Here is a 21774-nt window from a genome sequence, read left to right as displayed (position 1 = left end):
TGCGGTTCCACTGTGTGCAATGCACACAGCCTGACCCTACCTGGTCAATCGGCCTGTGGAACAAACCATTATCGCTGTGTCCCGGGTGGCTGCTGCTGGGTTTTGTTTGTACAAATATTATATCACTTGACAAACGGTCAAAGCTATGTATGTTTAACTTCTTCCACACTGCACATAGCCAACCGTGCTAATTCGAAGTGCAGGGGAAGGACAACAAACTAAACACAAAAATAAGTTTTAGCTAACACAGTGCGTGACTGTGACGCCGCGTCTACACAGGTGAGCGCGGCCCCCTTGTGGAACATTCCAAGGCGTGTCTCAAAGTATTTATAACTTAACTGCAGGTGAAGTCAAGTTCATTTCCTTGTTCGTCTCCGCTGTGTGAGCTGCTGCTGCGATAGCTCCTCTGTGAGCCGCGGCGAGCGACTGAGTCCAAGTGAAGCCATGGGCCATGGCGAGCGCGTCTCCCAGTGATTGTGTAGACAGTGAGCTGAGCTGCCCCATCTGCCTTGACACGTTTGACTGCCCCTCCACGCTGAGCTGCGGACACTCGTTCTGCCTCCGGTGTCTGGACGGTGCCTGGGAGACAGCGAGCAGCTTCAGCTGCCCGCAGTGCCGAGCGGTCTTCCCTGAGCGACTCCAGCTGAAGAGGAACGTGGCGCTCGCCAACCTGGTGGAGCAGCTCAGAGTTGGAGAGAGGATGGCCGGAGTTGTCTTCTGTGATGGCTGTGATGATGGGGAGACTCCTGCAGTGAAGACCTGCCTCAGGTGTGAGATGTCCCTGTGTGAGTCCCACCTGAAGCCTCATCTGAAAAACCCGAAGTTGATGGACCACGTCCTGGTGGCTCCCATTGTCAGCTTGGAGGAAAGAAGATGCAAGAAGCACAAAGAGGAGCTCAAATTCTACTGCAAGCAGGACGCGAGCCTGGTGTGCGTTGCCTGTACCATTACCGGAGAACATAGAGGGCATGATGTCGACACACTGGAGGATGAGCATGAGACACGGAAGGTGAGTACCTCACGGTGTGAGAATGGGATCGCTTCAGTTCAAGGTAGCCATTTGGTTTTGAAAGGGAAAGGAAGGGACAGGAGCTTTTAGTGCATGGAGGAGGAGGGTGGGTCAAGGCTTTTTGAGTGAGCCGTGCTGGAGGAAGGCTGTGTTTGGACGTTGCTCGTGAAGTGAAGAGCCATTGTGTTGAACGATCATGTCCCTGTCCCCTGCTGTGGCCTCTACAACACCTGGACATGAGCTGACAAATTTGCAACTTCCACATCGCATTAAAGAAAACATGACGAAGTTATTATTCTCTCTTCACTGTGCCTTCTTGCTTACAGACTGCTAAGTCAGTCCAGGCTGACTTCCTTGGCACTCTTCTGGTGGGCAATTCTAGAGCCGTCACTGTGGAGGGCTCTGTGTGGAGTGGGGCTGAGAGGGAGCCGCTCAAGGAGTGGAGTCCCCTCTGGTGACTTCGTCTCTTACAGAGTAGAGTCGGAGAAGAGACGCGAGCGGTGGATGAGAAGAGGAAGAAAGCGGAGGCATCCGTGGGACAGATGAAGTCCACTTGCAAGGACGTGCAGGTACGACGTGTGGGCTCTGTGACCTCGTGGCCTCCACCCTGCGTGAAGTCTGTGACTCTCTCTCTATGAGGACAACTCCGTAGATTCAAATAATGTAGCAATACATTACGTATATTGCTGCTTGAATGTAGATTTAAAAATGCAACGTTTATAACAAACACGTTTATTTTTAGTACCACTGCAAAGCTGTATACGGGATAACTCGAATGACTTTCTATGGGTTTGATAAAATAAAAGTGCATTGGATTAAAAACTAACACTTAAAAGAAGTAAAGATTGTGATAAAATTTCATAGAAAATCTTACCTCTTTAATTCTAGAACACAAGAGTTGACTTGAAGATATATGACAGGGAACGCAGGGAAAACTGTTTCATCACACACCCAAGTATAAAATAGACAATTAATACATAATGGAATGTTAAAACTTGTTTTACTTGCATTTAAGTTTGCATTCATTGTGATGTATTAATGACTGAATCTTGGTGTTGTGCGTATAAGGCAGGGGTGGGGAACGTCCGGCCCGTGGGCCGCATAAGGCTCACAAAATCATTTGGCAGTTCCAGCCATCACATTAGGGGTGAGTAAATTAAATGTTTTGCCCAAATATAACGGGATAATCTTTAAGTTGATACTTTTTCATGGCCCGCGAATGATGTTATAAATGTCAAATGGCCATTGGCAGAAAAAGGTTCCCCACCCCTGGTATAAGGCAACCGATAATAATGCAATTGTGTATACTTTTAACATTTCTGCAAGGAATGGGTTTGAGCCTATTTGTTATCAACTGCATGGATTTACATTCTAACTAAATATATGACCTAGAATAGGGCGTATCCTCATATAGAGAACTGGACGCCTTTGACCAGTGTTGCTTGCGACGGAGACTTCACATTCACTCTGCGAATGTATCTCAAATACTGGAGTCCATCGATGAACGGCACGACAGTTGCTGTCTGAAGCAGTCACAGCCAGGAGGATCTGGCTCTGTGGACACATTGCAGGGCTGACGCATTGGATGATCCCACCAGAGCACTGTGTGCAATCATTGATGGCCTTGCTCAGGATTGGAGGTGGCCCAGGGGCAGGCCGAGGCTGACCTGGACGCGCACGATTGAGGCCGATCTCAGGCATCGTAATCTAGGCGGCCTGCACTCGGCGTGGTGTGGAACCCAGGACAAAGTTTCCTGGCGATGTGTCATGAGCATCGCTACACCCCGGCCTGTTAATGATTGATTTGTATCCTCAATCAAGTCACCTTGTGATGGTAATCATAATTTACACCAGGTTAACACTTAGGCTTTTGCGACTATTATTATCCAAATTAGAGGTTTTTTTGGAGTTAGATCGTAACAATATGAATGTGTCATTAAACCCACCACCACCCAACACAGCCAATTTGTAAGGTTTGTCACGTAAAAAAAAACATGCCAATTACATATTACTAGTTCAGCAAACCGGTGTGTTTGAGAGTAAACCCACAACATTTACAATTCGAGTATGACATTTCACCGGTAATTGCAACCAGCTTAATCAGGCCACAGCCAGAATTGTTCTTAAATAAAGAAATAAATGCGATGTCATCACTTGTGAGCCAATCAGGTTCGGAGACCAGGGGATGGGGGAGGGGTTCATGTATTTATATAAATTACAATTGATATCTATTATTGGTTGGGTTATTCACAGTTCATCAGCACACACGATGTGCATCATGTATGTACATTACGCATTTGTAGTGTCAATGATTCGGAAACAAGGTTCGTAGGAGGCACCTTTTGTTTATCAACTTCCACGGTCTTGTCCACGCACTCTCCACAGTTGCTTAACCTATCCTGTACACAACACTAACGGTCAAACACTGACCGTGCCGACTGAGCCAACAACTTTAAGCAGCACAATATCTCGTGAAGACGGCAGTGACGACGGCAACGAGAGGACAGCAACGACAAGACAAGTCCACTCTCAGAACCGGCAGCCCCGAGACCCTGCTCTTGGCTCCTTTTATGTTCCCAGAGCGGCCTGGCTCCGCCCTGACTGTACCTCCCTTCTCGAACCCGCTAGCAGGTTCCAGAGGCCTTCAAATGGGTTTCTCTGTGACCCTTGCCCGAGTTCCTCCTCTCTGCTAACAAACCTTGCACACCCTTATCGGCGTGTGTACTGTTTGTCCACCACAGTTGCCGCTGCTGTCCACCAGCTGGCGGTATTATGCTACACATGTACTAAAAATAACTTTTATGGATAAATTATACTCTTTGTTAAACCAGTGTAACATTGAGGCCTTGCCACAACCGTCAGGCTAGCAGATTGCTTAACCATACTTTATCATGCTGGTCAATGTGGGTTGGTGAAGACAGCCCAGCACCCATTCATAAATGACTCACCACACAGTTTGATGACCACCACACCACCATTGCCCTACCTGGTGAACATCATCATGACGATCCAAGGGCAGATAGCCCGTAGTAGGTGTCTACTGCCCATGTCGTCATTGGTTTCCACTTTTCTCTCTCTGTCTTATCGATATGCTCTAGTAGTGCCACATCTTTCTGGCACCAATCTTTAATGTTGTCAATACATTATCTGTGAGGTCTAACTCTCTTTCCGGTTCCTTCCATATTTCTGAACAACAACAACATTCTTTTCATTTGCCTGTTGTTTTCCATACTACATATGTGTTCAACTAGTGCCAGTTTCCTTCTCATCACTGCTGCATCATCAGGTCTTCTTCTGTGCGCCATATTTTTCTTACTTCTACGTTGGTCATTCTTTGGGTTCAGCTTAGATGCAGTATCCTTCTGTAGCAATACATTTCAAGTACCAATATAGTATCTGTCAGTAGTTTTTTAATGTCCAAGTATCACAAGCATACAAAGCTGTACTGAACACGCATGTTCTTAAGATGTCCAGTTTGTTCTTTTAGCTGATTTGCTTCCTTCTCCAGATGTTATTGAATCCTGCCATTAATCATTTTGCCTTTGCGATCCTCGCTCTTATTGTGTGCTTAGTGCAGTCATTGTCCCATGTCAGTAGGCGTTCCAAGTATACAAATTCCTTTACATTCACAATCTTGCTGCTTTCTATTATTACTTTTTTCTCAATGTATTCCCTTCCGAACACAATTGATTTGTCTTCTCCACGTTAATCCTCAGTCCTGCATCCTTTCCTAACTTATTCAGCGTGTAACTAGTTCCGGAGACACTTGTAGAGGTAACTTCTTTATTACAATCCAACACTCCAACAGTCCTGATACTCTGTTACAGCCTAGGTACACAGCCTAGGTACACAGCCTAGATACTCTACTCTGGCTACGCTCTGGAACACGCCCTCACTAGGACGTAGAGCCGGGAGTTCCAGAGTCCCACCACTGGCCCTCACATCGCCCCAGGGTCCTGAGATGGCTGGTCTTGGGTCTTGGATCTTGAGCTACAGCTGGCCTCGATCGTCCAGGGAACTGCCCTTTTATGCCTCGTCCCCAACGAGGGGTGGGGTTGTGTGCACCCCCAGATATCCCACAGAGCACACACAGGCCCCCCCCCCCCCGTTGGTGGCGCCAAGGGGCTTAAGCGTCTGGGTTGCCTAGGGTCCCAGAGCCCCCAGCAGCCCCTTCCCTCTTATGTCACTACAAGCGTATGTACACTTTGCTGCAGTAATATGCAGCTTTTTTTTCCATTGGATCTGTCGTCCACGAATCTTTATTCTGTCTCCTTGCACATATATATCCTGTGCTATTGTCCTGAATGGCATCTATCACTCTTTCTAAGTGTAGTGTCGTAGGTCTCTTCTTCCTTCATGCTCGAGGCTTGTGTGTGTGTGCGGGTGGCGTGCGTCGCATACACTCAGTTAGAGACGAGGTAGTAGCAGGAGGCACCGTCCTCCCCTTTTATTGGTGTTGTGTTCACGCCACCAACTCCGGCCCCCTCTCTCTCATGACCATGCTGCCGCATGACCCGGCCCAGACACGACCCTGCCGCATTGCACCGATGGCGTCGATCGAGACAGCCAACTACTGTCCGGCCGCGCAATGCCCAGGTGAAGGCGGTAGCGACAAAGGCGACGAGGAAGAGACGAGTCCACTCCCAGAACCGACAGCCTGGAGCTCTCGCTCTCTGCTGCTTATATTCCCCTCAGCGTGGCTTGGCTCCGCCCTAGCCACGCCTCCCTTTTCGAACCCACCAGAGGGTTCTTCCCCACGAGGTCAACCGTGACCCTTGCCCCAGTTCCTCCACCCTACCTGCACACACGCATATATGCTCAAAAGCGTGTGTGCTATTGGCCCACCTACAGTTGCAGCTGCTGTACAAGAGTCAGCAATATGTCACTCTACTATTAGAGGTAAAGGGGATATAGCAACACCAGTTACGTCAACAGGAATACCAGCAAACTATTAGCTGGAGGCTGATCTGCTCATTCAGTCTCTAAAATCCCTTTGAAAATAACTGCAACAATTACTTGCAATATAAAGCCAAACACGAAGCCACAAATATATTCCAATCGAAACTAATTGTCTGGGATGAAGCACACACGTATGCCAGGCTGTTGATAGATTATTGGGTGATCGAACAGTTAAATGTAAACAATTTGGAGGCAAGTCCTACTGGTTACTTTACGTGGTTCACGGCCTCTTGTATAAAGAAACATCGTTTCTGGGGAGAATTACAGGCGCTGAAGCTGAAACAGAATTTGCGAGCTCTGGAAAGTGAAAAAGAACTTGTGGAATAGCCCCTGGACGTTGTTGATGGATAAACAGACGATACAGCAACACTACCCTCACACTGCTATCCAGAAAATCAAGATATATTTGCGCAACTATACGGTGACATTTACTTTTCTACGATTACTCCTGAACAGCTTAAATGAAGCGCAATACTGAATGTTACAAATGCAGACTTTTTTATCTCAACAATGGAGCTGAGTGCTTTTCAAGTGCTTGGATACTATTGTGAGTGATGATACTGCTGATCAACTTGCAATCCCGGAAGAATTGTTAAAGTCTTACTCCAACCGGAATGCCTCCTCATGAACTGAAACTTTAAGCAGGAGCCGTTATCATGCTCCTTAGAAACCTAATGTCATTGTGAGGACTACTTAATGGTACAAGACTTACTCTTACTCAAATACAAACTTGCATAATCGAAGCAAAATTGATCGGTGGAGCAACCTCCGACAGGGTACTTATTCCATTAGACGCAAATTTACCATTCAGTTTCAAATGCTAACCGTCACAGCAAAATTACTGTATCACTTCACTTGATACAGTAATTTTGCTGTGACATTGCCACCTGAAGACGAAAGCTTGTGTTGCCTCCGAAACGTCGTGATTTAATTTATTTTTATTTTATTTTTTACCTACGTGACTTTACCGAAAAAACCAAAGAGTATACAATTATATTTTGCTCGATCAAGAGTAACATCGTGTGATTCACTTAATCTAGTGTCGGAAAAAACACAGAATATGGCAATTGTGTATTTATATCAATATTTGTTGAAAAATATGAGTAACAAAAATGCGTGAATGTTTAATTAAGATCTGCTAGATCAGTGAATGTTTTACCAGGTACAGCTAGTCTCATATAAAGCTCTTACGAGTGGGAACACGCAGCAGTGCTGGCCAAGGAAACGTACCCACCCCTAATCATTCGCTCAGCCAATGAGAGGGACGGACGCTGAGCCAACCAGACCCCACCCCCCATGATTCGATTATAACGATTTTTATTTTAAAAAAATCAACAATCTATTTTGGTTTTTTAAATGTTAGCGAGGTGAGAACTCACTCGACCAGGATAGAGTTCCTGGCTCCATCTAAAAGGAACCTCACGACAGAAATGTAGACTGAGGGCTTCGCTAAGATAACGGAGGTCCTGGAGCTCTTCTCTGAGAATGACCCCGGACTGGGAGTGCAGCAGCTCCTCCACCCTCGTCTCCCACTGCTGCTATGGTAGCAGGAGTACAGTGTTATGTACAGTACGTCATACTTAATATGGTTATTATAATTATTTTTTATTCATGAAATCATGTTTACCATCTGTATTCTTGGTGCTTTTACCGATACTCCAATGAAGCCCTCATATATTGGTCATCCGAAAGCAATAACGCTGACGGGAACACATCCTGATACATACAACAGTATAATGACCCATTTTAACGCTGATTCGATAAGCACTCACTTCAGGAAGCATACTGAGCTTTTAGCGAGGTTTGCCAGTACTGATAAAATAATTCAGTCCCAAAAGGCCATGGGGCAAATAGATTGTGTACAACATACTTTTAATGATGAATCTATGCAGAAGGTGAATCATGTGCTTATCTTTACCAAAAGAACCAAGAACATGTGCCTATCTGTTTTGGTAAATAATTTACAGATCCTCACCAATACACTTCTGGACGAAGGTTCCACAACATCGTGTTGATCATTGAGGCTCGTTGGCCATACTTAGTTGCGTGGGTCAGTGCAGGTTTGTGAAGGTAGAGTCCAGCACTGGTTCATATCTCAATCATTACGCAGCCCTCTAATCGTGTTTGAGGCTGGGGAGGGAGCCCAGCCTAGGCTGAGGCAAGGACACTCCAGTAACATGGGGTAGTAACAGCAGTGTGGAAGGACGCGTCGCAAAACCTAGTTTTAATTTCTGGTAATTTTAGAGAGAACAGGGAGGTACTTATTGAGGTTGCGACTGGGAATTTGTGGAGTTAGGAGGTCCTTACATACTTGGCGGATTTGTTTAAAAGGAATCTTAGGATGAAGATAGTCCAGTGGTGGTCTCTAAACATATCCAGGGGAGATAAATTGGAGGTGATACAGAGGTTGCAATAATTTGTTGATATGGAGGCATCAAGGTCAAAGTGGGCAGCCAGGTGGTATAATGGAACAAGAGGCTAGGCGGTCATTTATTTCAAAGGAGTCAAAGATGGGGAGGATGGTGACTTGGACTATATCAAGTTGGAGCCGAGGTGAGACAATTTGTTTATTTATATAGAAGATTTTGTTTATTAAACGATATGATAAATTTGAAGGGCAAGATAGCACCTAGATACCTAAAGTTATCTACCTGTTTAATGGGATGTGAGTCCAAAGACATAACGTGAAGGCAGGGAAAAATAGGTTTGGAGTAACTGGAAAACAATGTGTCTTTTGTCTTAACAGCATAGAATATGATTTTACAGAATCTATCGCATGCCCCTTGCAGGATTCCATGGTCCAGACCAAGGCTCACATCTCAGGCGAGTTCACCCGCATGAGGGTGATGCTGGATGAGGACGAGAGGGCAGCTCTGGATCGCGTGGACATGAAGGGGCGCGAGCTGCTATCCCGGATCGAGCAGAACATCGCTCATTATGAGCACGAGATCAGCGAGCTCCAGGCAGCAGCCACGCGCCTGCGCGCTCTGCAGGAGGAGAGGGACTCACTCACGTTCTTGCAGGTAGAGCACTCACGGAGCCAGGGCGAGTGCCCCAGTTCACATGTTCATTACGTTTGTAAACTTGGCAGATGCGTTGCAACACAAAACACAAGATAACGCCACTTCCATTGTCAAGACAACATATAGCCCATGGGTTCTGAAAGTAAATGTAGAGTCAAGTTCACCAACTTGGATTTGTATATTGTAATAAAAATATAAACTAGCGCTCAATAAAAAAAAAAACTATTAACACACAAATTCCACGAGTTAATTGGTTGGTAATATATGCAGACATTGGCATTACAAATTGTAACCGCATCATCCTGTAATGTACATCAGATTGAGGCCACTTGACACTACATTAAAATTTTTCATTTTACCAAATGTATACCAACCATTAGTAATGCTGAACACGGAAGGGCTTTTAACATCAGGAATTCCAGAAGTAGTTATATTTCAGCATTGACTGCTGATGAGTCTTTGAAAGTTAAAACAAATCCCGAGATTGCTTGCCTCAACAAATGTTCACCCTGCTAAATTATGGACTCTACTAACACCACGCTCTGGTTGTAATTCACTCTCGCAGTGGATCATTATTTTGAATGTTGGTTCACAATCACTGCAACTCGATGTCAAGTGCCACGGACGCCTCTTGCCATGACATCGGGTACCGAGTGGCAACAGTTTTAGAGGCCACACCTTACTGATGAGAATCATTGAGTCCTAATGCATCCATGGCTTTGTCTTGATTACAACCAACAACACTAGGCCACGCGAATGTCTGAGTGCAGCCTCATCGCGTCTACCAATCACCGTGTGGTTAACGTGGCTGGATGTGAACTGACTCACGCCCCCTGTGTCTGACTCCTGCAGGTTCACCTGAAAGAGACAAACCGGTATGGACTATGAACTTGCACAGATTAACACACGGGGTGACGCCTTGTGTGGAACATGGGCTGAGTAATGATGATGATGTGTGATGATGCTGTGTAAGACGAGGGTTGTGTGATTTTGTGTGCTGTGATGCTGTGCGCGATGTTGCCGTTTGTGATGCCGTGTGTGATGATGCCATGTGTGATGATGCCATGTGTGATGATGGCGGGTGATGATGTTGTGTGTGATGATGTGTAGTATGATACTGTGTATGCTGATGCTGTGTGTGATTATGCTGTGCATGATGATGCTGTGTAAGACATGGGCTGTGTGTGTCACTGCTGGTTTTTGCCTCACAGGAGAGACGCTCAGAAGGGAGATCCACCCTCATCTCCCAGCAAAAAAGACATCGCCACGATCAGCGCCCTGCAGGGAGCTGTGGTCAACCTGCTGGGATTCATGTGTGAGTTCCACGGACTCTTACCACCTGTGTGTGTGTGTTATTTTGCGTGTAATTGTGTCTTGTGTGTATGTTGCAGAGCGGTGGCATAGTGGTTAACGTGCTACAATATGAACTTGGCAACACAAATTCGATTCCCGTTCACAGCCAACACCAGTGACAATTTTCTGAACCGGTCATGAGCCTCTCCTAGGTCGACTCAGCCTCAAATGACTACCTGGTGTAGTGTGTAAAAACTGCCACTAGGGAGACAAAGGCGACCTTACGTGGTGCTGGCCACCCACCCCCTCATGTTCCATACCGGCCTTGAAGTGCCACTCGCTAACAATTCTTGCCCCTACAGCCTGTTTGGGCTATACGGGGGGTCTTGTAATTGTGTCTGTTTGAATGCGTATGTGTAGATGAGCGAGAGTGAGTACGGATGTGCAATGGTGATGGGATGCTCTGTGCACTGAGCTACAAACATGGTCACCTACACGTGACTCACGGCCATGGCTATCATCAATGGTGAGTGGATTCAGAACCAATTCTGAACCTCTCCCAGATGAACCCTTGGCTTAAACGAGTACCGGGCACGTGCTGTAAGCATCAGGACTGCGGACACAAAATCTGCCTGCAGGATTCATATGGTGAAATGGCTTTTATAACTACATCAATATAAATTTGCTGTACTAGTGACGAATTGGCATATTCTGTTTACGTGACAACCCTTACTAGTTGTCTGTGTCGCGTGGTGGCAGGTTTAACGACACATTTATATATTTACGCGATCTAACCCCAAAAAAACCTCTTATGGATTATTTAAACTTAGGGTTGATTGGTAATACCCAAGGATCATACATCCAGACTAAGACACGTTTGAAGATTTTTAGGCTTCATGTCAACAGCCTGATGTTCAGAGAGTCAAACTAAGGCATTTTTAGGATTCTTAGGTTCCCCAGTTAATGTCTGAGGCTCACAGGGCGAGATTAAGGCATAATCTTGGTCTACCTTGTCTATCACTACACTGCATGTGCAAACATAAACTTTACGAGTGTAATGTATTCATTAGATAATAATATATAGCACACACACGAGTGTATTTCACTATTACATAAGCTCCATTGATATTACACGTGTATTATCCCGTGAAGATGCTGTTGGCCAGAGTAACCATCGTAGCAGATGAATCTACGAGTATAATTATTTTCTGTACTGGATGTTATCATCAGACTCGAGCCAGACTACATCACCATAGTGATGCGTAGGGTTAATTGTTAATTCTGTAGGCTCATAACCAGACTAAGGCAGCCTAAGGATTCTCATTATTCATTCATAATGTGCTTGAGGCTGCTATATCCATACTAAGGCATCTTAAGGATTATTGGGGTTCAATGCTAATACCTGAGGCTCACAGAGCCAGACTGGGCTATCGCTGTGGCTAATCACATGTATCACTGTGCAAACAGATACATTGCTATTGCCCATGTATTGCAATACCTCTACGCTCACATACAGCACACACACGAGTGTAAAGGAGTATTACATGAGCTCTATCAACCCTACACGTTTGTATATTGAGTGAGGATGATATTGCTATTCTGCGTATGAGTGTTTTACACAGAGACACTATGGCTGACATTCTTAGGATGCATTAATAGTGCTTGAGGCAGCATGATACAGACTCAGACATAGTTAGGATTCTTAGGGTTCCGTGTTAAAGTCTGAAGCTCTCCAAATCAACGGCACTGAGTCTTTGACACACACAAGCTATAGCTAATATTATTAGGATTCATTACACTGTGTAATAAAACAAAATGTCCCTGGGTAGTAAGTGTTATTTTCTAATTGCTTATGCCTCAAAAGTACACAAAATGGCTATTATTCCCCACAAACTTTGCTTTTGTGACCAGGACAGTGATATTTTGAAATTTACATATTTTCAAAGAGAATTCCAGATAGATTCAGTGCTGAGTAAACTTGTCGTAACTTTTAAAACATTCTAGAACTTTCCAGTAATAAAAAGTAGTATAAATATAGGAGCCTTAAGCCCACCAGTTCAGTATACAGTGGTACCTCGGTATACGTCTTAAATACGTTCCAGAAGGTATGACTTATACGGAAAATGACGTATACCAAACTAATTTTTCCTATAAAAAATAAAGGGAAAGGAAATAATCCATTCCAGAGTATAAGAAATAATAATTTATATGGCATATTATACATTAATGGGATTGTATAAAATAATATAGACACTACTTATTACTAAAATGCATACATATGTAACAGGTTCCGGAGACACTTGTAGATGTAACTTCTTTATTACAATACAACACTCCAACAGTCCTGATACTCTGTTACAGCCTAGGTACACAGCCTAGCTACACAGCCTAGATACTCTAGATACTCTACTCTGGCTACGCTCGCCCTCACAAGGTCGTAGAGTCGGGAGTTCCAGAGTCCCACCACTGGCTCTCACAGCATCCCAGGGTCTTCAGACGGCTGGTCGTGGGTCTTGGGTCTTGAGTTACAACTGGGCCCCGATCGTCCAGGGAGCTCTCCTTTTATGCCTGGTCCAACGAGGGGTGGGGCCGTGTGCGCCACCAGACATCCCACAGAGCACACACAGCCCCCCCCCCCCGTTGGCGGCGCCCAGGGGATTAAGCGCCTGGGAACTCAACGCCTGGCGCCCAGAGGCTTAAGCGTCTGGACCCCCTGGGAACCCAGCGCCTGGCGCCCAGAGGCTTAAGCGTCTGGACTCGCCTGGGATCCTAGAGCCCCCAGCAGCCCCTCCCTTCTTATGTCACTACATTACCCCCCTCTACGTAGCCTCCAGCCATCCCGGCTGTCAATAATTAGAAAGTTTAAATTAACGAAAGGGAGAGAGAGAAAAAAAATATGCGAGCCTCAACAGGAAAAGAAAAGAGAACAAGAAAGCAACCATAAAAACCATAACCAACCTGTACAACCCTACACTATATACAAGCATCAATCAAAAAGGTGAAGCAATGACACGTGAACAAACGACCCGCGGCACACCTAGCCCTCCTCGGGATCCGCATAGGAAACGGGGAATTAACAACAACAAATATACAGATTCCGACGCGTTGGATGCACAACCAACACCGGTAATCGAACCGAAATCACACAACCACCGCATGGATGGCAGGGATCCACACCACTCTGCCAGCCTCCCATCACTCAGTTGGAGAGAAGGCGAAGACCAACATGTCGAGCATCCCTCTACACACACTTATCCGGACGTCTGTCTACATCCCGGGTCGAGAAGTCGTACTTCAGGGCCGACCCATGTACTGGGCAAAGAAGTCGCACTTCAGCGCTGCTCCAGTATCTACATTTTTTAATATATATATAAAATTTACATGACAAACAAAATAAATCTGCCTGCACCTGTCCATAAATGGTGGCCGCACACGCGAACCGCATCTCCAAGGCATCCCGTGCGTGCGTCCCAGCAGCCCTCAATGAGGATCACCACCGACATTACATGTCAACCGTTTGCACCCCCCGCCTTTCCAACGTGGTGTCTCCATCCTAAAACCGCGCACGTCGGCCATATTGGGGGGGACTTCAACCCAGTCTCTCTCCAAGACTCGCATCGCAGCATATAGCTGTACCGACCGATCTGAGACCCAACCTCTCTCCAAGACTCGCATCGCAGCATATAGCTGTACCGACCGATCTGAGACCCAACCTCTCTCCAAGACTCGCATCGCAGCATATAGCTGTACCGACCGATCTGAGACCCAACCTCTCTCCAAGACTCGCATCGCAGCATATAGCTGTACTGACCGATCTGAGACCCAACCTCTCTCCAAGACTCGCATCGCAGCATATAGCTGTACCGACCGATCTGAGACGACCCATTGTTCACTCCCTGCACAACATGCACCCTAACAACTGAGGGATACAGTCCCAACGTAACGGGACAACTACACCTGAACACCACGAATCTCCAGCCCACTGTTTCAACGCGCCTCGGAGTGTTTCAATCTCCGGGCCGTCAGGGCGAGCCTACTGCTCCAGACGTACCATGGAGGGTCTCAACCTCCGGGCCGTCAGGTCAAGCCGTCAGCTATTCCATTACGGGACCACCCTCTCCGAGCCATGTGAGCACACAGCCCACTAGGCTAGACATGCCACGGAGTGTCTCTATCTCCGGGCTGTCAGGTCAAGCCGTCAGCCATAGCATGACAGGACCACAACTCTCGTGTTAGACACACAACACCCGCTGGGCCATTGTCACCATCTCAAGATAAATGCCCCATACAGTATATACATCGTTAACAATGACAGCACAAGCTATACATTAACAATCACGAACAAAGCTCAATATAAACCATACATTGTTAACAATCACAAGCAAGTTTCGCACACACATTGACAACACTCACGAGCGAAGCTCCACACAGTTTACCCAACAACAGTCACGACTCCCCGACGACAACGAAGAAAATGTCAACAAAAAAATCATTAATCCGGAGCGCGTAAAATGTACGAAGTGTCAGGGGCCTGGTCTCCCGACCTCCAACCTTTGGCCAGAGCAGCAAAGGCGGCGAGCAGCGTGTCGGTCCATGTGCCGGCCCCGGCGCTGGTTACAGTAAGAATGGCGCCCTCACTGTCCGGTCGCAGCGCTGATGACGCAGTATGCTAGGTTGCCAACAGCTGTCACCCGGCGGTGAGGGACGCAGCGCTGATGACGCGGCGTCGTCGGGTTGGCACACGCTGGGCCCGGAAGTGACGTCGCTCCCAGCGGTCACTGCTCCTCTGGTGGAAGTGATGTCATTCCCGGAAGTATCCCTCACATCCGTGGGGGGAATGGCGGCGGCGGGCTCGGGCGAGCGCCGCGCCTCCTCTCTCTCTCCCGCCATCGGCCGCGAGCACCGCATCTCGCCCAGGAGGGAGGCGGTGGCGCAGAGCAGCTCTGTGAGGCGAAGCAGCGCCTCCTCCATCTCTGCTCCCGACGCTGGAAAGGGGACGGTCGGCGGAGTAGACAGCTGCTCAGCCGGCGGTGCGGCGTTGTTTTCGGCCGGCGGTGCAGCGTCGCTGTCGGCCGGCGTTGGCCGCCCCATCGCTGCCTGCTCCTCTTCATTGCCGTCAGGACTGAAGGTACGTGGCTTACTTCTTGTCTCCAAAGCCACTTCTGACGCCAAATGTAACGGGTTCCGGAGACACTTGTAGATGTAACTTCTTTATTACAATACAACACTCCAACAGTCCTGATACTCTGTTACAGCCTAGGTACACAGCCTAGCTACACAGCCTAGATACTCTAGATACTCTACTCTGGCTACGCTCGCCCTCACAAGGTTGTAGAGTTGGGAGTTCCAGAGTCCCACCACTGGCTCTCACAGCATCCCAGGGTCTTCAGACGGCTGGTCGTGGGTCTTGGGTCTTGAGTTACAACTGGGCCCCGATCGTCCAGGGAGCTCTCCTTTTATGCCTGGTCCAACGAGAGGTGGGGCCGTGTGCGCCACCAGACATCCCACAGAGCACACACAGCCCCCCCCCCCCCCCCCCCCGTTGGCGGCGCCCAGGGGATTAAGCGCCTGGGAACTCAACGCCTGGCGCCCAGAGGCTTAAGCGTCTGGACCCCCTGGGAACCCAGCGCCTGGCGCCCAGAGGCTTAAGCGTCTGGACTCGCCTAGGATCCCAGAGCCCCCAGCAGCCCCTCCCTTCTTATGTCACTACACATAAATTAAAATAAATGCACTAAAAAAATTCATTAAAAAAATTCAATACATTTAAATAAAAATACAAATTTGCTTTACTTTACCTTGCTGAGAGGAGTTGATAGCCTAAGAGGATGGTGGTGAGGAAGGGGAGGAGGTGATGTTATTTTTTTGAAGGAGAGTCCCCTTCCATTAAAACTTCAGGAAGCTGATATTCTGGGGTTTTTTCTCTTTTCTCTCATTTTTTCTTGACTTGGACCTGGTTGCGGCTCACCAGGTTTGAGTTTTACTATAAACCTGTCCATTGAAGTTTGTTTTTGCCTTCTTCTAAGAATGTTCCAGAAGTGTGACATTGTCTGGTCATTCCACACTACTGTAACGGCTTGTTGATTGAGGAGCGGCGCTTTGCTTCAGTCGTGAACGGGGTATACGCGGGTATGCGGTGACTCATTCCAACACATACAAGTTCTAGCAAGCGTGTCGTATCCCAAGCAAGATGTCGTATCCCAAGACATTTTTTCTCGTCAAAACACGACGTATATCAAATTCGACGTATTCCGAAGTGGTCGTATACCGAGGTATGACTGTAGTTCCAGCTGCCTAAGTGGATACATATCTGCATTTTTCTGAGATGGCATCAAGAGGCTGCAAGCATCTAGCAGATGCATTTTGCTATGTCTGCGGCCAGTTGATCAAGACGAGCGAAAATGTACTCTGTGGAAGCATCTGTCAAGATTTGTGAGGCCTACAAGGCATATTCCGGCATGCCTGTCAGGTATCAAGACAAACCCTGGTGACCTAATTTCACCTGCGAGCAATGCAACAAAACTCTGGAAGGTAAGGTGGACGATTGTTGCTTGACATTTATGTTATGAAATTGTTTTTAAAAATGTCATTGTAAAAGTTTTTTTAAAGTTTAAAATGTTTTACAATTTTCAATGCTATTGAGAAATTATATCATATATGAAAAATATTGCGAGAATCTCTTACACATTAGTCATGGGTGAAGTCAATTTATTTTTGTAGGATGGTACAGAGGGGAAAAGAGAGCCGTAAAGTTCGCTATCCCAAGAATTTGGCGGGAACCCACTGACCACTCAAGCAATTGCTACTTCTGCATGGTGAACCCTTCCAAACGTCAGACTGGCAATAATGCACCTGCTATTACGTATCTGGACCTTCCTTCATCCATCGCCTCGGTGTCACACTGCCATTAGCTCCCCATACCCACTCCTCCAGAGAGAGAGCAGCCGTGTTTAGAAGAGAGCAGCAAGTTAGAGAGTGAGGAAGACGTTGTAGATCCAGATGACAATTTCAGTGGTGGAGCTGAGGAGAGAAACCCATACTACCCCAACCAAAAATACCTCAACGACTTGATCAGAGATCTTGGTCTCACCAAGTCCAATGCCGAGATTTTGACATCTAGGCTCAAGCAGTGAAACTTGTTGGATGCAAGTGTGCAAGTCGAAGATCAGAGGAAGTGTCGCCAACCTTTTTGCAGCTTCTTCACTAGTCAAGATGGGCTCTGCTTCTGCCACAATGTGACCAGTCTGTTCGAGGCAATCGGAATCACCTGTGACCAGAATGAGTGGCACCTCTTCATTGACAGCTCACCCAGGAACCTCAAAGCCGTGCTGCTCCATAATGGTAACAAGTACCCGTCTCTTCCCCTGGCTCACTCCGTGCACCTCAAAGAGGGTTACAACAGCATCAAGACCTTGCTGGATGCCTTGAAGTATGATGAGTATGCCTGGGAGGTTATCAGAGACGTCAAAATGGTGGCATTCCTGATGGGTCTCCAAGGCGGTTTTACCAAGATTCCCTGCTATCTTTGACTTTTGGACAGCAGGGACACGAAGATGCACTACCACAGGTAGGACTGGCCACAGCGGACAGAGTTCTCTGTTGGGGGGAACAACGTCAAGTGGGAGCCACTGGTGGACCCCCGGAAGGTGCTGATGCCACCACTGCACATCAAATTGGGCCTCATGAAACAATGTCAAAGCTGTAGATAAGGTTTCGGTAGCCTTTAACTACCTTCAATACTTCTTCCCTAATCTGTCTGAGGCAAAGGTCAAAGCCAGTGTCTTCGTCGGACCACAGATAAAGAAGATCCTGTAGTATAATTAATTCCCAAGAAGCTCACTAGTAAGAAGAAAGTGGCTTCGAACAGCTTTGTCGCAGTGGTTTGGGGCTTCCTGGGCAATCACAAGACCAAAAACTATGTGGAGCTGGTTGAGACTGGCTGTAGGATGTCCCTCAAGGTTCAAATCCTTGATGTTCATCTTGATAAATTCAAGGAGAACATGGGAGTGTAATCAGAGGATTAGGGCGAGCGCTTTCACCAGGATATACTGGACTTTGAACACCACTACCAAGGACAGGATAACGGGAACATGATGGGAGACTACAAACTAGATGACGGAGACTTGTGTTGCCTCCGAAACGTCGTGATTTATTATTATATTTCTATTATTATTTCTATTATTTTTATTATTTATTTTTATTATTACCTACGTGGCTTTACCGAAAAAAACCTAAGAGTATGAATCCTTGCAGTCACGAAAGCTTCAAATCTAGAATTTGGGGGCTGATTCGTGATTTACAGTATAATCGTAAATCTCGATAAACTACTCACTTCTAAATTTTTTGTAGTCATGTTTGTGTTACTTTAATATAAATACATATTCATTTCGATTAATATGTTGTTTTTTGCTGACTTTATGTGAACAAAAATACACAAATTCGTCCGTTTTTTCATTGAAGATAGGTAAATTTCAAAATATCACTGTCCTGGTCACAAAAGCAAAGTTTGTGGAGAATAATAGCCATTTTCCATATTTTTTAGGCATAAGCAATTAAAAAATAACACTACCCAGGGACAAAGATTGTGTTACATAGTGTTATTAGTGATTGAGGCAGCGAGATACAGACACCTTGAGGATTCTTAGGATTCAGTGTTACAACCTGAAGGTCTCAGAATCAAAGGCAACTTTAGGTTATTGTAGACAGTGAGACCAAGGCATAATCTGAGTTGCCCGTGTAAATCACTACACAGGCAACAACAAGTTAATTACAAAAGAACACGTATCAATAAATACCAATACGTTGATAGACAAAGACCCCTCGTATGGCCTTAACAGACTGTTGGGGTAAGTGCTGTTAGCGAGCTCCTATGAAGGCCGGCACGGCACACGAGGGGTGGGTGGCCAGCACCACGCCCGATCCGCCTTTGTCTCCCCAGTGGCGATGTTTACACACCGCAGTCATCACTACACTATCACACACACACGAGTGTACATCACTACACAAACACACACACGAGTGAACATCACTACACCATCACACACACACACGAGTGTACATCACTACACTATCACTCACACATACACGTGTACATCACTACACTATCACACACATGAGTGTACATCACTACACTATCACACACACGAGTGTACATCACTACACTATCACACACACACGAGTGTACATCACTACACGATCACACCCACCTCGTGTGCCGTGCCGGCCTTCACAGGTGCTCACCAACACCACTTGCCCCTACAGCCTGTGAAAGGTGACACACGGGAAATGTTTGTGTTTGTTGTATACACACAGAGACACTACGGCGGTGTTGATATCCACGCTGCTGCTGCTGTGATCCACTGCCTCCCACGGGCACTACCACACAGTAGGACTGAATGATTAATCGATTTCAAATCGAAATCGCAATTTGAAACATTGCGATTAGCAAATCACAAAGGCTGCGATTATTTTTCCATTTTCAAAAGTCCAATTACTTTCTTATTGGAATTGTTTTATTTATTTTTATAACTTTGCTTATCTAACTTAACAATTGTTAAATGTTTAATTGTTCTATTTCAATTAAAACATTTAAATAAATACATATTGAACGCAATAAATATATTTTAAGTTCTCATCCTTGCATTAGAATAGATAGAGCAGTTCATAGTTTGATGGTATCGTGTGGTAATGCTCCATCACATGTTTCAAATCTATTACACAGTAAATATTGAACTGAAGCTTGACTTTCAAAAAAAATATTCGCCAATCAAATCCCAATATCTGTCAGAAAAATCGCAATTAGAGATTCTCCCCAAATCGTGCAGCCCCAGTGTACAGAGCGCCCCACCTCCTGGCACCTCGCAAAGCCCCGCAGGGGCTGGGCCTGGGTAGGGCTCGCACGGGCGGCCACCACCACCCTGCCTAGCAGGTGCTACAGGCTGCGGGGCCACGTGGCGGGGCAGTCACCACCCTGCCTAGCAGGTGCTACAGGCTGCGGGGCTACGTGGTGGGGCAGCAGGTGGCGCGGCAGTCACCACCTTGCCTAGCAGGTGCTACAGGCTGCGGTGCCACGTGGCGGGGCAGCATATGGCGGGGCAGACAAACGCACCGCTGTACTGTACTTCTGTGCTCTCGCCAGCTGCGCCGCCTGCCGTCGACAACACGCGGTGACCAGCATGGTGAAGTATGGTCAAATATCCCCCGCGACCCGCACGGTGTAGGGTGGCCCTCATCCAGCAGTGGATTGACAAAGTGCCCGTTACAGGTCATCACACCGATAGCTCCGCATTACAACGTTGTATAACAATGCTCATTATGAATTGTTCTATTGTAGTGTACGTGCGTGTTAGTGCACGAGTGCTATTGTTATAGTGGTGCTGTTGTTACACGGCTACTGTGATTATCGTTACTGCAGACGGACGCTCACCGACTCTGGACCCAAACTCGGCCCGCAACAACCTCCAGATCTCCTCGGACCTTAGGACGGTGACGCGGACCGCTGTCTCCCAGGGTCGCCCCGATCACCCACACCGCTTTGATGGCTGGTCACAAGCCCTGTGCTCCGAGAGCTTCTCGTCGGGTCAGCACTACTGGGAGGTGGACGTGGGGGGTGCGGCGGGGTGCTGTGAGGTTGGAGTCGCGTACGGGACGATCGCACGGAAAGGGAGTGGTGACGAATGCAGGCTGGGACAGAACGACTCATCCTGGGTTTTATATAAAGTTAACAACAGCTGCTACGTGCGTCATGGTGGTGTAGAGACATCAGTGCTGGTGAGGGATCCTCCCCGGAGAGTCGGGTGTCACCTGCACTGGGAGGCGGGGCTGCTGTCGTTTTACCGTGCCGACTCCATGGAGCTGCTGCACTCCATCCACCACTCGTTTAGTCAGCCGCTCTATCCCGCACTGTGGGTGTATCATGGTGTTGATGGTAACTCAGTGAGGATTCTGGATCTGAGTCGTGCGTACTGAGAGCACGGAGTGTGAGCAGCGCAGAGAAACGGGCACAACGCACAGACTGACGCACACAAAGACAGAGATCCCCCGTGTAGTCTTAACAGACTGTTGAGGCAAGTGCTGTGAGCGAGCACCTATGGGGCCGTCCATAAATGACGTCACACACGTGGGGGGGGGGGGTGAGAAATGTGACGTCACATCAAAATGCGCAAATTTAAATAAATATAGACAACACGATCTACTTAATTAAATAGACTTTTTTATAAATGTTTTCTCCTACAACATCAGAGTGCAGCGCCACATTAAATATGCACTACAATGACAATAGTTCAAAGAGATTTGAAGCATGTTTTATTTTTTTTGGTGGGGCAGACGTCATATTTGAGGGGGGGGGTCTGACTTTTTGTGACGCCGTGTGACAAAGGGGGGGGGGTCAAAAATCGCGTGACGTCATTTATGGACGACCCCTATGAAGGCCGGCACAGCACACTTGGGGGTGGGTGGCCAACACCACGCCCGGCCGCCTTTGTCTCCACAGTG

The 21774-nt window shown here is 47.0% G+C and overlaps 1 protein-coding gene across 1 annotated transcript; it reads left to right on the top strand.

Moving 5' to 3' along the window:
• The first annotated feature begins 382 nt into the window (after window positions 1-382).
• Window positions 383-21297, top strand: LOC133359444 (nuclear factor 7, brain-like). The gene is made up of 6 exons (XM_061577854.1): window positions 383-1009; window positions 1483-1578; window positions 8758-8991; window positions 9844-9866; window positions 10203-10306; window positions 20696-21297. The coding sequence occupies exons 1-6, from the start codon at window positions 452-454 to the stop codon at window positions 21247-21249; spliced, it is 1569 nt and encodes a 522-aa protein (XP_061433838.1). The 5' UTR covers window positions 383-451; the 3' UTR covers window positions 21250-21297.
• Window positions 21298-21774: the final 477 nt, after the last annotated feature.

Source organism: Lethenteron reissneri, chromosome 65 (assembly GCF_015708825.2).
Source record: "Lethenteron reissneri isolate LAM-NWPU_2019-01 chromosome 65, ASM1570882v1, whole genome shotgun sequence".
NCBI classification, from domain to species: domain Eukaryota; kingdom Metazoa; phylum Chordata; class Hyperoartia; order Petromyzontiformes; family Petromyzontidae; genus Lethenteron; species Lethenteron reissneri.
Note: the sequence above shows the minus strand (reverse complement) of the source record. Positions and strands in the feature narration are given on the sequence as shown.

What these genes read in the sequence shown, in the direction of transcription:
- LOC133359444 (XM_061577854.1), top strand. Translation starts at nt 452, where the DNA reads ATGGCGAGCGCGTCTCCCAGTGATTGTGTAGACAGTGAGCTGAGCTGC. An exon ending in ATGAGCATGAGACACGGAAG is followed by an intron (nt 1,010 to 1,482) that starts GTGAGTACCTCA and finishes CGTCTCTTACAG; the next exon opens with AGTAGAGTCGGAGAAGAGAC. An exon ending in CCACTTGCAAGGACGTGCAG is followed by an intron (nt 1,579 to 8,757) that starts GTACGACGTGTG and finishes TGCCCCTTGCAG; the next exon opens with GATTCCATGGTCCAGACCAA.